The 14,769-nt window shown below is 35.0% G+C and overlaps 1 protein-coding gene across 1 annotated transcript in view; it reads right to left on the reverse strand.

Moving 5' to 3' along the window:
• The window catches only part of CEP120 (centrosomal protein 120kDa), an 84,278-nt gene that overhangs the window by 65,534 nt on the left and 3,975 nt on the right, over positions 1–14,769 (reverse strand). The window contains exons 3-5 of the mRNA XM_012664260.1: positions 13,422–13,536; positions 10,456–10,597; positions 47–195 (exon numbers count right to left, since the gene is read on the reverse strand). Of these exons, the coding sequence (XP_012519714.1) occupies positions 47–195; positions 10,456–10,597; positions 13,422–13,536 (406 nt within the window). The remainder of the gene's footprint in view (positions 1–46; positions 196–10,455; positions 10,598–13,421; positions 13,537–14,769) is intronic.

The raw sequence follows: 14,769 nt of genomic DNA on the forward strand, positions 1-14,769 counted from the left end.
AATAAAGTTTTCAAATTTTTTGTGAGTGACTATCAGAGAGTCTTACCTGCTCCAGCTGGGTGGCAAATGCGATGGTCACTGACATAATGAAGGAATCGGTACAACACTCTGCTGGTCCAATCTGATGGTAGCCTCCCTCTTCATTCAGCACTGCCACAATGTCCTTGGGGTCGAGTCCAGACAGGTTGGCAGCTACTTTACAGAGAAAAACGTAATTATAATACTTTGTAGTTTGTCATAAACCATTATAAGATTTTAAAAGCTGATTATATTTTTTAATTTGCTTGGCAATTTTCATGGTACAGTTAATATTTCAATAAGGTTTGCTTTAATCTGTTATAAACTCTCCAAAGAAACCTTATTTAACCACTATTTTCTTTCTGTACATAAAAGCCATATTCTGAAATAAGCTAACATTTAAAAACTCTAATAATTAAACTACTTAGAAAAGGCATCTAACACAGGTTTCCCTAGTGAATTTAAACTGGGAAGCGCAGAAGCAGCTAGATTTGGCTAAGAAGAAGAGAGTAAACACAGAATGGGGAGTGAAAAAAACAGTGTTCTAGACAGAAGGAACAATATGTTCAAAGACACAGAGCAAGAGAAAGCATGTGGCTAGAGAACTGAAATAGGTGTGGTATGCTGGATGATAGCGTGAGTACCGACATATAGAAAGAGGTGAGGCTAGAGAGGAAAGCAGAGGCCATATCACAAAGGGTTTTCTTGAATGCTCTGTGGAAACATTTGGATAGTTTTCTAAGAATAAGAGAAAATCACGAAACAATTTTGAGAAGAAAACTGATATAATCAAATAGGCTTCAGTACGAGAGACTGGAGAGGGACAAGGGTTTTTCAAATTGATTTAAAAAACAGCCACACACAACCACCATACTAGATAATCTCAATGTTGGTAGGTAGACACTAGAGTACAACCTATTGGAGGGTTATGTATCAGGGGTTATCAAAATTTTATTAATATATAAACATACCCTATAAAAAAAAGCAATTCCTCTTCTAGGAGTTAATCCTAAGGAGATGTGCTTACTATAGCACTGGCTGAAAATAGTATAATGAAGAAGAGCATAGATATTTGAGTCACACAGACCAAGGTTCCAATTCCAGTTCTGTCATTGTATAAGGAAACTATATGATCTCATTTAGTCTCCTTTTCTTCTACAAAGCCTTTATATAGTTGTTAAAAGATCAAATTAAATAACGAAAAAAAGCACTTAGCATAGTATCCAACACATTAAGCACTTCAATAAAGGTAGCCATTCTACAATAAGGCCAGCAAAGCTTAGAAATTAAAATAATAACCATGATAGGTTTCTCACTGTCAAGGAAGGGAGTTACAAATATGGCAAGGGAGAAAATTAGAATAAATCTTGCGGTACAGGATTGGAATTGAAGGTGTCAATGTGAATTCATGTTGTTCAATATATATGAATAAATATAGATGAAAAGGTACATGTGTGCCACAGTTTCCATGTGTCCCCTCCAAAACTCAAGTATTAAAACTTAATGGCCAATGAGCTGGTATTAAGAGGTGGGGCCTTTAAGAGGTGTAAAGGTCATGAGGGCTTCTTCCTCGTGAACGGGATTAGGTGCCCTCATAAAAGGGCTTGAAGGAGGAAGTTCCTCTCTTGCCCTTCAGCCTTCCACCATGTGAGGATGTAGCAAGAAGGCCCTCACCAGATACCAGTGCCTTGATCTTGGACTACCCAGACTCCAGAACTGTGAGAAATAAATTTCAATCCTTTATAAATGACCCAGTCTGTGGTATTCTGTTACAGCAACACAAAATGGCCTAAGACAATATGCATATGTACAAATGTGTGTTTCTATATACGTGTGTATGCATATATATGTTCACAAGTTCCCTAACTTTATCTATTGAGAGGGTCTGGGAGCAGTGACACCCCAACAGCAACTGGCATACCTAGTACCTACATCTTGCCTTCTAAACATCATTCTTTACTAAAAGGAGGCAAGGCTCTTTAGAGAAATGGTTGAATCCAGGGCTGAGACAGGGAAAACACAAGATAAGCCAGGAACATCTTTCTGTGCCGGAAAATAATAAAAGGTGAAAGAATTATGTAGACAGTAAGAAGGAAACAGATGTAGCTTGAACGGGCTGCCCAAAACTGGAACAAATAGATAAGAATAGTTAAACATTGTAAAACACTAAATAAAAAGAGAAAACTATAAATCCGTACTGATATAAATAAATGAATAAATTGAAGGTTTAACAAGGAATGGTATCTTTTCATAATTCCACAATTCTGCCCACCAAAGATTTATTAATTACAAAGGAAAAAAAGAGTAAGTTTACAGTTGAGAACACTGATACACACCCCCCTAATCCAGGTGAACATTATTAAGAATGGGACAAATAAACACTGTGCGCCACTGACAGGACGCAGTGAGTACGCGGCATCACTTCTGTGATATTTCCACCAAAGATGCATGACCTAAATCTAAAATCAGACAAACCCAAGTCAAGGGACACTCTAAAAGATAACTGGCCTATAATCTTCAAAATTTCAAGGTCGTGGAAAGATCAAAGAACTATTTCAGACTGGAGTAGAATATACAGACATGGCAATGAAATTCAACACCTGATTCTAAACTAAATCCTTCTTCTATAAAGGAAATTGTTGGGAAAACTGGTAAAATCTGAATGGAATTAGATGGTAGTAATGTATCAATGTTTCATTAATGTAATAAGGTTACATGTGTTAATATACCAATGTTACTTTCTCAATTTTTATGAATATATCAGGGTTATGTAGGAGAATGTCCTAATAAACACTCAAATATTCAGGTGCACTAAATAGCAAATTCCTCCCCGATGGTTCAGGGAAAAACATTCTTCTTTAAAACATATTTCCAACTTCTTTGTAAGTTTGAGATTGTTTCACAATAGAAAAAAAATTCTAAGAAACTTTTTTTAACCGGGAAAAAAATACTAAATGCTCTAGAATCTGACTTCAGGGTTCTTATCCCAGCTTCACTACTTACAACTTACGGCATTTTAGCAAAACACACCTCCAAAATTCATTTTTCCCATCTCTTGAGTTTATGGTGCCTATAAGCTCTTCAAATGGGTATGTCCAGGAGGCAGGTGATTATTTGGGTCTGAAGGCCTGGGTGGGGGTCTTCAGCATAGAAAGAGTACAACTGATGCCTGGGGAATTGATAAGATCACATAGGAAGAGTATGTAAACACTGAGAATTCTTTAATATATAAAGGTTGGGAAGAAGAAGAAAAGCCTAAAGGAGGTTAAGAAGAACTGGTGGGAGAAGCTGAAGAAAAAGTAACTGTTGTTAAAATATTGAACTATATTTTCTATCATCTCAATCCAAAAGGCAATTCCCAACTCACAAACTTTTGGGACAAGACAACTATTCATAAATTCACTGCTCTGAACTAAGAATATATGTGCCCATACAAGCAGTATTTCTTACATTAATCTCACATATAAGTCTAGGACATTCTGTACAACATGACTGAAGCAGAGTACCAATTGTACAATTTCAATTTCACTATTTGCTTCTCTCCTTTCCAGAAGAAACTTATCTTCATGCTCCATAGATCAGAAAGGTTACAAAACAGGTATAATCACAAAATATTAGAGGAAAGGGCTTTAAAGGTCGTCTCATCTAATTCCATCATTTTACCTAAGAGAAAATTGAGACTGAAAAACATTTAAAAAGAAATATGGGGTCCAGAATGTAAGGCAGCTTAGAAGTCTTCCCTCCACCCTAACAACCAATAAAAAGCTGAACAAACTGAAACATTAACAATTCTTCATATATCCATGAGAGAAGTGTGGTTTCAAGAAAACTGCTGTCCCCTCAAACAGGAGAGACAGGCAGGTACGAAGAATCACAATTTATTGGAGCAGAAACCTCCCCGGGAACCAAGGCGGGAGTAGGAAACCTGAACCCTAACTGATGAATTGCCAATGGCTCAGGGTGAACCAGCCTGAGAGCTAAAATATTCCAGGGGGACCCAGTCACAAGGGGGCGCCCAACTTTTCTGAGTTTTACCTCTAGGAGCTCTATAGGTCCTCACAGTGAATATAAGAAAAAACCTCTTCGTGCTTCCGGCAGGGGGAAGGGAAAAGCAACCATTTTGAAATACACCAGAGAATTCTGTTCTTGTTAACATGCCTGCCCTCAGGAGAAACTATTCAATCAGAGACTAACCTGCTGTGGTTATATCAGAACCTAACTTATCTGAGGGAAGGGAAACATCCAACTCTAGTTCCCTCTAGTCTCCTCTAGACATCTAGTCCCACTGAAGGGGGCTGGCAGGGACTGAGAAGCAATGATGAAGTTTAAACCCCAGAGGCACAGACTCAGTAAAAGCCTGAAATCTCACCACAGAACCATAGACCGCTTCTCCTCCCTCACATATGACAACTACATTACTAAAGGCCTATTTACAGCAGTTCCGTCTACCCCATATATCATGTTCAACTTCCAACAAAAATTTATAGGACAAACCAAAAGGCAGAAAACACAGTTTGAAGAGACTAAACAAGCATCAGAACTAGAGTCAGATATAGCAGGAACATTGGAACAATCAAACCAGAATTTTTCTAAAACAATATAATATGCTCAGGCTTTAATGAAAAAAGCAGGCTGGGTGTGGTGGTTCATGCCTATAATCCCGGCACTTTGGGAGGCAGAGGCAAGAGGATTGTTTGAGCCCAGGAGTCTATAACCAGCCTTGGCAACATAGCAAGACCCTATCTTTATGAAAGAAAAATGTAAAAAAATTAGCAGGGTATAGTGGTCCTAGCTACTCGGGAGGCTGAAGCAGGCAGCTCACTTAAGCCCGGGAGTCTGAAGTTGCAGTGAGCTCCTATGATGCCACTACACTCTAGCCCGGGTGACAGAGTGAGACATTGTCTTGAAAAAAAAAAAAAGTAGACAACATGCAAGAACAGAGGGATAATGTAAGCAGAGAGATGGAAATTATAAGAAAGAATCAAAAAGTAATGCTAGAGATCAAAAATACTGTAACAGAATGGAAGAATGCCTTTGATAGGTTCATTAGCAAACTGGACATGGCGAAGGAAATAATCTCTGAGTTTGAGGCAAAAGGTATAACATACATATAATGGGAATACCAGAAGGAGAAGGAAGAGAGAAAGGAACAGAAGAAACATTAGAAGAAGTTATTACTGAGAATTTCCCCTAAGTTAATGTCAGACACCAAACCACACATCCAGGAGGTTCAGAAAACACCAAGCAGGATAAACATCCAAAAAAACCTACACTGAAACATTCAAACTTCAGAAAAATCAAAGATAAAGAAAAAAAGTCTTGCAGTCAGAGGGGAGGAAAAAAACCTTACCTCTAGAGGAGCAATGATAAGAATTACACCCAACTTCTTAGAAACCATGCAAGCAAGAAAGAAAGTAGTGTGAAATACTTAAAATGCTGAGAGAGGAAAAACCCAACCAACCTAGATTTCTGTACCCAGCAAAATTATCCTTCAAAAGTTAAGGAGAAATAAATACTTTCATAATTGATCTAACAGATAAATGTCTGTTCAAAAAAACAGCAACAACAACAAAAAAAAAACAGCAACAATTTATTTGATTATGTATGCTTGTATGTATATGTATACATATATATATTTACATGTAATTGAAATGACAGTAATGGTACAAGGGACAGTAGGGAGGGATTAATAATATTTTATTATTATAAGGTACTCAATCTGTTAGGTACTATAGTATTATTTGAAAATTGTAGATGTACAGTGTAAACTCTAGGGCAACTGCTAAAAAGAAGTAAAAAAAAAAAATGTATATCTGACATGCTAAGAAAGGAGATAAAATGAAATCATATAAAATTAAAACCACAGAAGGCAGAAAAAGAGTGGAAGACAAAAAAGGAACAAGAAACAAGAGCAATAAATATAAAATACTAACAAACATGGTAGATATTAATCCACTATATCAATAATCACTCTGAATATCAATAGTCTAAATGTACCAATTAAAAAACAGACATTGTCAAAGTGGATCAAAAAATAAAACCCAACTTTGTTGTCTACAAGAAACCCACTTTAAGTATAAAGACAAATATAGATTAAAAGTAAAGGGATGGAGAAAGATATCCCATGCTAACACTAATCAAAAGAAATCAGGAGTAGTTACATAATTTCAGACAGGGCAGACCTCAGACCAGGTAAAATTACCAAGAACAAGGACAGATCTTATAAGATGATAAAGGGATCAATTTTCCAACAAGACTTAACAATCCTTATTGTGTATGCACTTAACAACAGAGCATCAAAATATTAATAAATGAGGCAAAAACTGATAGAAATGCAAGGAGAAGTAGTTAAATCCATTATTATAGTTGAAGACTTGAACACCTCACTATCAAAAATAGATCCAGAAGGCAGAAAATCACTAACAACATAGTAGACCTCACCACCACCATCAACCAACTGGATATAATGGACATCTATAGACCACTTTACCCAACAAAAGCAAAATACACTTCTTCTCAAGCTTTTGTGGAACATTCACCAAGACAGACCATATTCTGGGCCATAAAACACACTTTAACAAATTTAGTAATCAGACAATGTCTGCTCTCATACCACAACAAAATTAAACTAGAAATCAATAATAGAAAGAGAGCCAAAAAAAATCTCAAAATACTTGAAGTTAAACACACTTTTAAATAACACATGGGTCAAAGAAAAAAATCTCAAGAAAAATTTAAAAATATCTTGAACTAGATGAAAATGAAAACAGAACTTAGCAAAGTATGCTGGATGCAATGAAAGCAGTGGTTAGAGGAAAATGTATAGCATTGAATGCATATATTAGTAAAGAAGAAAGATCTAAAATCAATCATCTAAGTTTCCACCTCCAGAAACTAGAAAAAGATCAACTTAAATCCAAAGCAAACAGAAGAAAATAATAAAAATTAGAGATCAGTGAAATTTGAAGATAGAAAATCAACAGAGAAAAATCAGTAAAACCAAAAGCTGATTCTCTGAAAAGATAAACAAAATCAATAAGCCTCTAGCCAGGCTAAATAAGAAAAAAAAAAGAAAAAGAGGCGAGGACACAAACTACTACTACCAGAAACAAAACAGGGGATCACTATAGAGCCCATGGACGTTAAAAGGATAGTAATAGAATATTACCAACAGGTCTGTGCCCACAAATTTGATAGCCTAGATGAAATGGATCAATTCCTTGAAAGACACAATAAGCCAAAACTCACATAAGAAATACACACTCTAAATAGGCCTATAAATATTAAAGAAATTGAACCAATAATTAATAACCTTAGAAAATAGAAAGTGCCAGGTCCAGATGGGTTCACTGGTGAATTCCACTAAGGATTTAAGGAAGAAATTATAGCAACTCTCTACAATCTCTTTCAGAAGATAAATCAAAGACTACGAAAAATACCTCACAAACTACAGACCAGTATCTCTCATGAACATAGATGCAAAAACCAAATATATTAACAAAATATATACATCAACAAAATATTAGCAAATTGAATCAAACAATGTGTAATAATTATACCCCATGATCAAGTGGATTTTATCCCAGGTATGCAAGGCTGGTTCAATATTAAAAAATCAATTAATGTAATCCATCACATCAAAAGACTAAAGAAGAAAAATCATATGACCATATCAATAGACGCAGAGAAAGCATTTGACAAAATTTAACACTCATTCATGATAAAAACTCTCAGTAAACTAGGATTAGAAGGAAACTTAATCAATTTGATAAACAATATCTACAAAAAAACCTATAGCTCACATCATTCTCACCATTTCTCACTTAAGGTGAGAAATTTAAAGCATTCCCACCAAAATCAGGTACGAGCTAAGGATGTCCCTTTCTTACCACTCCTTTCAACTTCATACTTGAAGCCCTTGCTAGTGCAATAAGAAAAGGAAATAAAAGGTATACAGATTGGGAAGGAAGAAATAAAATTGTCCTTGTTTGCAGCTGACATGATTATCTATGCAGAAAATCTGTGGAAAGAATTGACAAAAAACTTCTGTAGCTAGTAGTAAGTGATTATAGCAAGGTTGCAGGATACAAAGTTAATATAAAAAAGTCAACAACTTTCCTATATACCAGCAATGAACAAATAGAATCTGAAATAAAAATACATTACCATTCACATTAACACCCCAAAAATGAAATACTTAGGTATAAATCTAACAAATACAAGATTTATATAAGAAAAATTATAAAACTCTGAAAACAGAAATCAAGGAACTAAATAAATGAAGCGAGAGTGCATATTCATGGATAGGAAAACTCAATATTGTCAAGATGTCAGTTCTTCCCAACTTGGTCTATAGATTCAAAGCAATCCCAATCAAAACCCCAGCAAATTATTTTGAAGATACTGATAAACTGACTCTAGAGCTCATATGGACAGGCAAAAGACCCAGAACAGCCAGTGCCTGACTTCAAGTATTACTAAGAAGCAACAGCAATCAAGACATGATGGTATTGACAAAAGAACAGACCAATCAATGGAAGCGAATAGAGAGCCTGGAAATAACCCACGTAAGTATAGTCAACTGATCTTTGACAAAGGAGCAAAGGCAATGCAATGGAGCAAAGAATCTTTTCAACAAATAGTGCTGGAACAACTGGACATCCACAGGGGGCAAAAAAAAAAAAAAATGAAGTTTAAACACAGACTCTATAATACCTTTTCTCAAAATTAATTCAAAATGGATTATAGACCTAATTTTAAAATGCAAAACTATAAAATTCCTAGAAGATAACATAGGAGAAATCTTGATGGCCTTGGGCGTGCTAAGAACTTCAGATACAACAACAAAGGCATAATCCATGAATGAAATAATTGATAAGCTGGACTTAAAATTTTCTGCTCTGTGGAAGATAATGTCAGGAAAATGAGAAGACAAACCATAGATGGGTAAAACATATTAGTAAAAGACACATTTGATAAAGGACTGTTATCCAAAATACACAAAAAATTCTTAAAATTCAATGATTAAAAAAATGAATAACCTGATTAAAAAATAGGCCAAAGACCAAAACAGACACCTCATCAAAGGATATATACAGATGGTGCACAAGCATAATTAAGTACACATGTTCAACATCATATGTCATCAAGGAACTAATAATTAAAACTACGAGATACCAAATTTATCAGAATGGCCAAAATCCAAAACACTGACAATACCAAATGCTGGTAAAAGCATGGAAAAACAGGAACTCTCATTCATTGTTGGTGGGAAGGCAAAATGGTATAACCACTTTAGAAGACAGATTGGATATTTCTCGCAAAACTAAAATATACTCTTACCATACAATTCAGCAATCACACTCCTTGGTATTTACCCAAATGAACTGATAATGTTCACACAAAAGCCTACACATACATGTTTATAGCAGCTTTATTCATAATTGCCAAAAGATGGAAGCAACGAAGATGTCCTTTAGTAGCTGAGTGGATAAATAAGCTGTGATACACCCAGACAATGGAACATTATTCAGCACTAAAAAAATAATTAGCTATAAAGCCATGCAGAGACATGAAGAACCTTAAATGCACTTATTACCAAGTAAAAGAGTCAATCTGGAAAAGGCTATATATTATATTATTCCAACTACATAGCATTCTGGAAAAGACAAAACTATACAGGGTAAAAAAGATCAGTAGTTGCCAGAGTTTAGGGGAAGAGAGGGAGGAAGAGGTGGAATACGGAGGATTTCAGGGCAGTGTACCTATTCTGTATGGTAGTACAATGGAGGATACATGTCACTATACATTAGTCTATACCCATAGAATGACAACACCAAGAGTGAATCCTAATGTAAACTATGGACTTTGGGTGGTAATAATGGGTCAATGTAGGTTCATCAATTATAACACCACTACTCTAGTGCTAAGATGTTGATAGTAGGGAAGGCTGTGTGTGTGTGGGGACAGAGGATATATGGGAACTCTCTATTCTCCACTCAATTTTGCTGTGAAGCTAAAACTACTCTACAAAATAAAGTTGACGAATTAAATGAGAAAGAAATAAATATAAAAGTTTTGTTAAACTACAGTTGAATTAACAAGCAGAGAATAGCATAATCATTTTGGGCTTTCCTCTACTCATCCTAGTAAGAAAATTTTCCTAAGTAGCCATTTTTAAAAATACAAAATTGTGCTTTGTTCCACTATATTATCAAATAGGGAAAAGAAAAGTATTTCCTATTTCTAAGATTTGTAAACAAGAGCTAATGGCAACAAGGGTTGCATTTGCAACATGTCACAGTATTTGTCTGACACACTAGAATAAAATCAGTTTGTACTACAATGTCTATCTCCTTATAACACTCCCCCTATTCCTAAAGTTCTAGTTCAAAGACGGAACTTATAAGAAAATGTCTTTAGAGATGATGTACAAACCTTTTCCTTCTCGAGGGGGGGCTCCTTTTGCTTTAAAACTATCCACTGGTGCCTTTGTATCTGTTTCCAAAGCAATGCTTATCTGTATCTCAGACTTGAACTTGGTGTATTTATTACTCAGCAACTGGTACCATTTTGGTGCCTAGACAATAACAACAGAACATCTTAATAGTTAATAGGGAAAAAAAGTATTGGGAAATGTTCTATAATGTTCTAAATAAATTTCCTATAGTTTTTCAGCATTTTCTCTTTTAAAACATTTTTTTTCCATCTTGTCCTCAAAAGAAATTAATCCTGCTTAGGAAGGCATCACCTGAATTTCCCTTTGAAAAAACTAAGTAAAAGTTTAAATTGTCTTCCCTTCTTCCATTCCTATGCTTCAACAGGTAAAATATTAAAGGAAAGAGAACTATATATTTCTTTCTACCTTTGGCCTTATATCCCCAATCTCATTTCATCCCTTGAACAACAAAAAACTATGAATTTTCTATTTACCTAATCCTTATTTTTTCACATTTTTTATTATACCTTTTTTCCCTGCCACATTTTAGCTTTGTTCTGCTTATATCAAATAAGGACAAGAAAATCTTAGTGTTAATAGAAAACACTAAAGTGAAGGCCTGATGGTAGAGTTCTGCATTATGAACCATGTATTAACACTTAACTGATACTGCAATAAAAGCCTTCTCACAGAACAAAGTATCCTAAATTACTTGACTATCCCTCTACAGCAACCTGGGAAATTCTAGTGCCCAAAGTAGCCTGAAAAATCTCATGGCTACATGTATCATTAGAGCAGGAAACCACTGTTCAGCCAAGGCACCATTTCAATGCTTGGAAACAGTATTCCTACTGACAATTGTTATAACAAAGATATAGTAACCGGTGCTTATGCTGATCAAAACCATAAACTGCTATGTTATATTCAAGCTGTATTTGATAAGTAAAATAAGATTAACTATTTAACCACAGGTTAAAAAGAAAATCAACAACCTAGTTTTTTAAAGATAAAAATGCATAATATTTGTTGCTGTATTTCTTATGCCAAACATTTTCCAATTTTGAGTATAAACCTGAAAAAGATTTTTAAGTACTCAGAGAATTTATATTTTTCTGTTATATAACTCAGAAAAATAAATCCGGATTTTTCTGTATTTATATTTATTTATAATCAATTTATTTTGAAATTCAAATATTCTACTAGCCAATTTCAAATATTTATGCTGGTGAACAAAAGAGAATAAGCAAGACAGCATTTGGTTTTCATGAAACTAATTTCGAACCATTTCTCCTTAACTTTGATCATAAATATGTTGACAAAGTATCCTAAAGGACTGGGATGGGGAATGCCGGGAGCATTTACAGACATGATCTCTTCTCTCAGATATCCTCCTCCTAAGAGGATTTACTTTTCTGCAACCAGACTGACTACAGAAGTGTCTTCCAGACACATGCATATTGCAGGAAAGAAGTTGGGTTAGAAAAACATCAGGGGCCCAATGAACCTCCTTGGCTCAGGGTCTAGAGACTAAAGAGGGAAAACTTTTTTCAGCATAAGGCCTAGGGGCAGAGAGGTGATGAGTACCCAAGGATGGGGGGAAAAACAAGTCCTCTTTTAAATTATTTTAAAATTTCAGCTTCTTTTGAATAAACCCCACATTGGGCTGAGCCTACTGATCATTTGCAAATATCATTTCTATCAGCAGCAAAAATATTAGTAACAGGATACATTTTTCTTCACAGAATCCTAATTTCAGATTCAAATCAAGAATGGATTTTAAAATAAAAGAGAAGATATTAGTGGGTTTTTTAATTTTTTACTTTATTTTTCTTAAGAAAATTGTGACCAAAGACATTAAGAAAAATTCAAAGGAAGATTTCTAAAGTCAACCATGTACAAAAAGGTTGGAGGATACTTAAAAAGTTGTAAGAAGTAGCATGTTCAGTAATAAAAGGCACTAACACAGGAATAAAGATCCTGAGTTCTTTCCTTTCAAGGGAGTGGGGTGCTGGTTATATAACATTAAGTGTGTTTCAGTAAGTTCACTTGCTCTGACTACGACATAAGGAATGCAAGGAGCAGGAAGCAGGGAAATCAATTAGGAGGCTACTATTATAGTCAAGGTAAGAAATGACAGTGGCTGAGGATGGGATGGCAGCAGTGAAAAGCAGACTAGTAGATGGAGCAGGAGGGAAATAACTAACTGAAATGGGTGGCTATGGAGGGATAAAAAAGGAAATGTCAAGAAGATTTCTATATATCTAACTTGTATAACTGAAAGGAGACTGGTGAGCATTCACCGAAGCAAGGAACACTGGAAGAGACCACCTTTTTTTTTTTTTTTTGAGACAGAGTCTCACTCTTTTGCCCGGGCTAGAGTGAGTGCAGTGGCGTCATCCTAGCTCACAGCAACCTCACACTCCTGGGCTCAAGCAATCCTTCTGCCTCAGCCTCCTGAGTAGCTGGGACTACAGGCATGTGCCACCATGCCCGGCTAATTTTTTTCTATATAAGTTGTCCAATTAATTTCTTTCTTTTTTTTAGTAGAGACGGGGTCTCGCTCTTGCTCAGGCTGGTTTCGAACTCCTGAGCTCAAACAATCCGCCCGCCTTGGCCTCCCAGAGAGCTAGGATTACAGGCGTGAGCCACCGCGCCTGGCTCAGATCACCTTTGAAAGGAAAGCCCAGGAGCCCAACAGGTTAAACTTGAGGTAACAGCAATCTGGATATAGGTTTGAGCTCAGAGACACGTTTCTTTGAGAAAGATAGTTCTTAGTCAAAAGAATGATGAAAAGCTTGAGATATTCTAAATCAAATTCATAAACTAAAACTTAAAAACTGCCATTTTGGCTCAAGTCCATGATCTACCACATCCAGCATTTCATGTCCTTTTCATTAATCTGATATCTATTGAAAATAATCAACTGTCTAACACAATTCTTAACAAAACATCAACAGGGCAATACCTGTTTTGTTTCTTGAGCAGTTCTTAAGTCCAGAACAATGTAACCTATGGTTTCCTTGGCTGAAGATGAAGGATCCAAGGCAAAACACTGAAGTTTGATAGGAGTACGCTGTAGCCTGTAACAAAATAATTTATGTGATAAATAAAAATGGTTTTTGTTTAATATTGAACTTTCTATTAGCCTTGAAAAAACTGCCTATTATCAAGATATCTTATACGTATATACAAATTTTGTTGGATAAGCTGTATCTATTCTATATTTTCTATAAAACTCCAACTGGCAAGAACTATTAACTATATCTACTTACCTATATACCAACTAAGTAATATACAAAGCATGTCAAAATCTCAGTCTCTCTCATCAAAGAGGCTATCATCTAGGTCAATGTTTATCAAGTTTCTATAATGTGTAAAATCTTTTGAAAGTCAAAAATTATCCACACATAAAATTGCAAATATACATATATGCTTACAGTTCTTTTGTAGCCTTGAAAAAACAAACTTAGGAATTAAATACCATAAAATCATAAACTATTAAAATTTAAGTTAATAATACAATGTAACCTATCACAATGTTCTGTAAGCATGATACTGACTGGTACACAGCATGGGCTCTTCTTCAGTTTGAAGCCCCTATATTTGCTTATGCATTGAGCAGAATAGATTTTGTCATCACTTTTATCTAGTGGAATTACTATGAAACTGCACTTAGCACAAAATTATCACTTGTAAATTCAATTTATCTGTATTATTTTTTCAGCCTACAGCAGTCACAGTGGTACTACTTGGCACTAACCCAATCGCACACACAACCACAAATGCAGGCCCTAACATCTCACAGCAGGATTTTGTCTAAGCAGCTATTTCAGATGCCACTAAAAGGAAATACAATATTTTTATATTCTCTAAGAATTTAATACTCCTTCAAATAAATCTATGCACTAATCTAGCAATAGAAGCAAATAAATTTCTCCTTGCTTTCCTTCTTTTTTTAACTTTCTATTTTGATATGATTTAGTACTGAGAACAAGCAAGTATTGAAGTCATTATGTGTTTCCCAGAAGAAAATTTATTTTCAATCCTTTAATAAATAAAAACATTGCTGTTTTTGCCTGCTCTGGTCCTAGAGTTCATGAAAAAATAAGATGCTATAACTTTACGCCTATTTTATATACTAATTTTTTGTCTAAAATTAAATATAAATTAATTACAAAGAATCCCTTATATAATTACTTTCATAACTTTTCACTGAGTACCCCTCTATATATCCTTGGGCAAGTCAGGTAAATATATAATAAATGAATTAACAGAAATTACAATGACTGTCAACCTATATTTTTTATGGGGTA

This window comes from Propithecus coquereli, unplaced genomic scaffold (assembly GCF_000956105.1).
Source record: "Propithecus coquereli isolate 6110/MARCELLA unplaced genomic scaffold, Pcoq_1.0 Scaffold88, whole genome shotgun sequence".
NCBI lineage: Eukaryota > Metazoa > Chordata > Mammalia > Primates > Indriidae > Propithecus > Propithecus coquereli.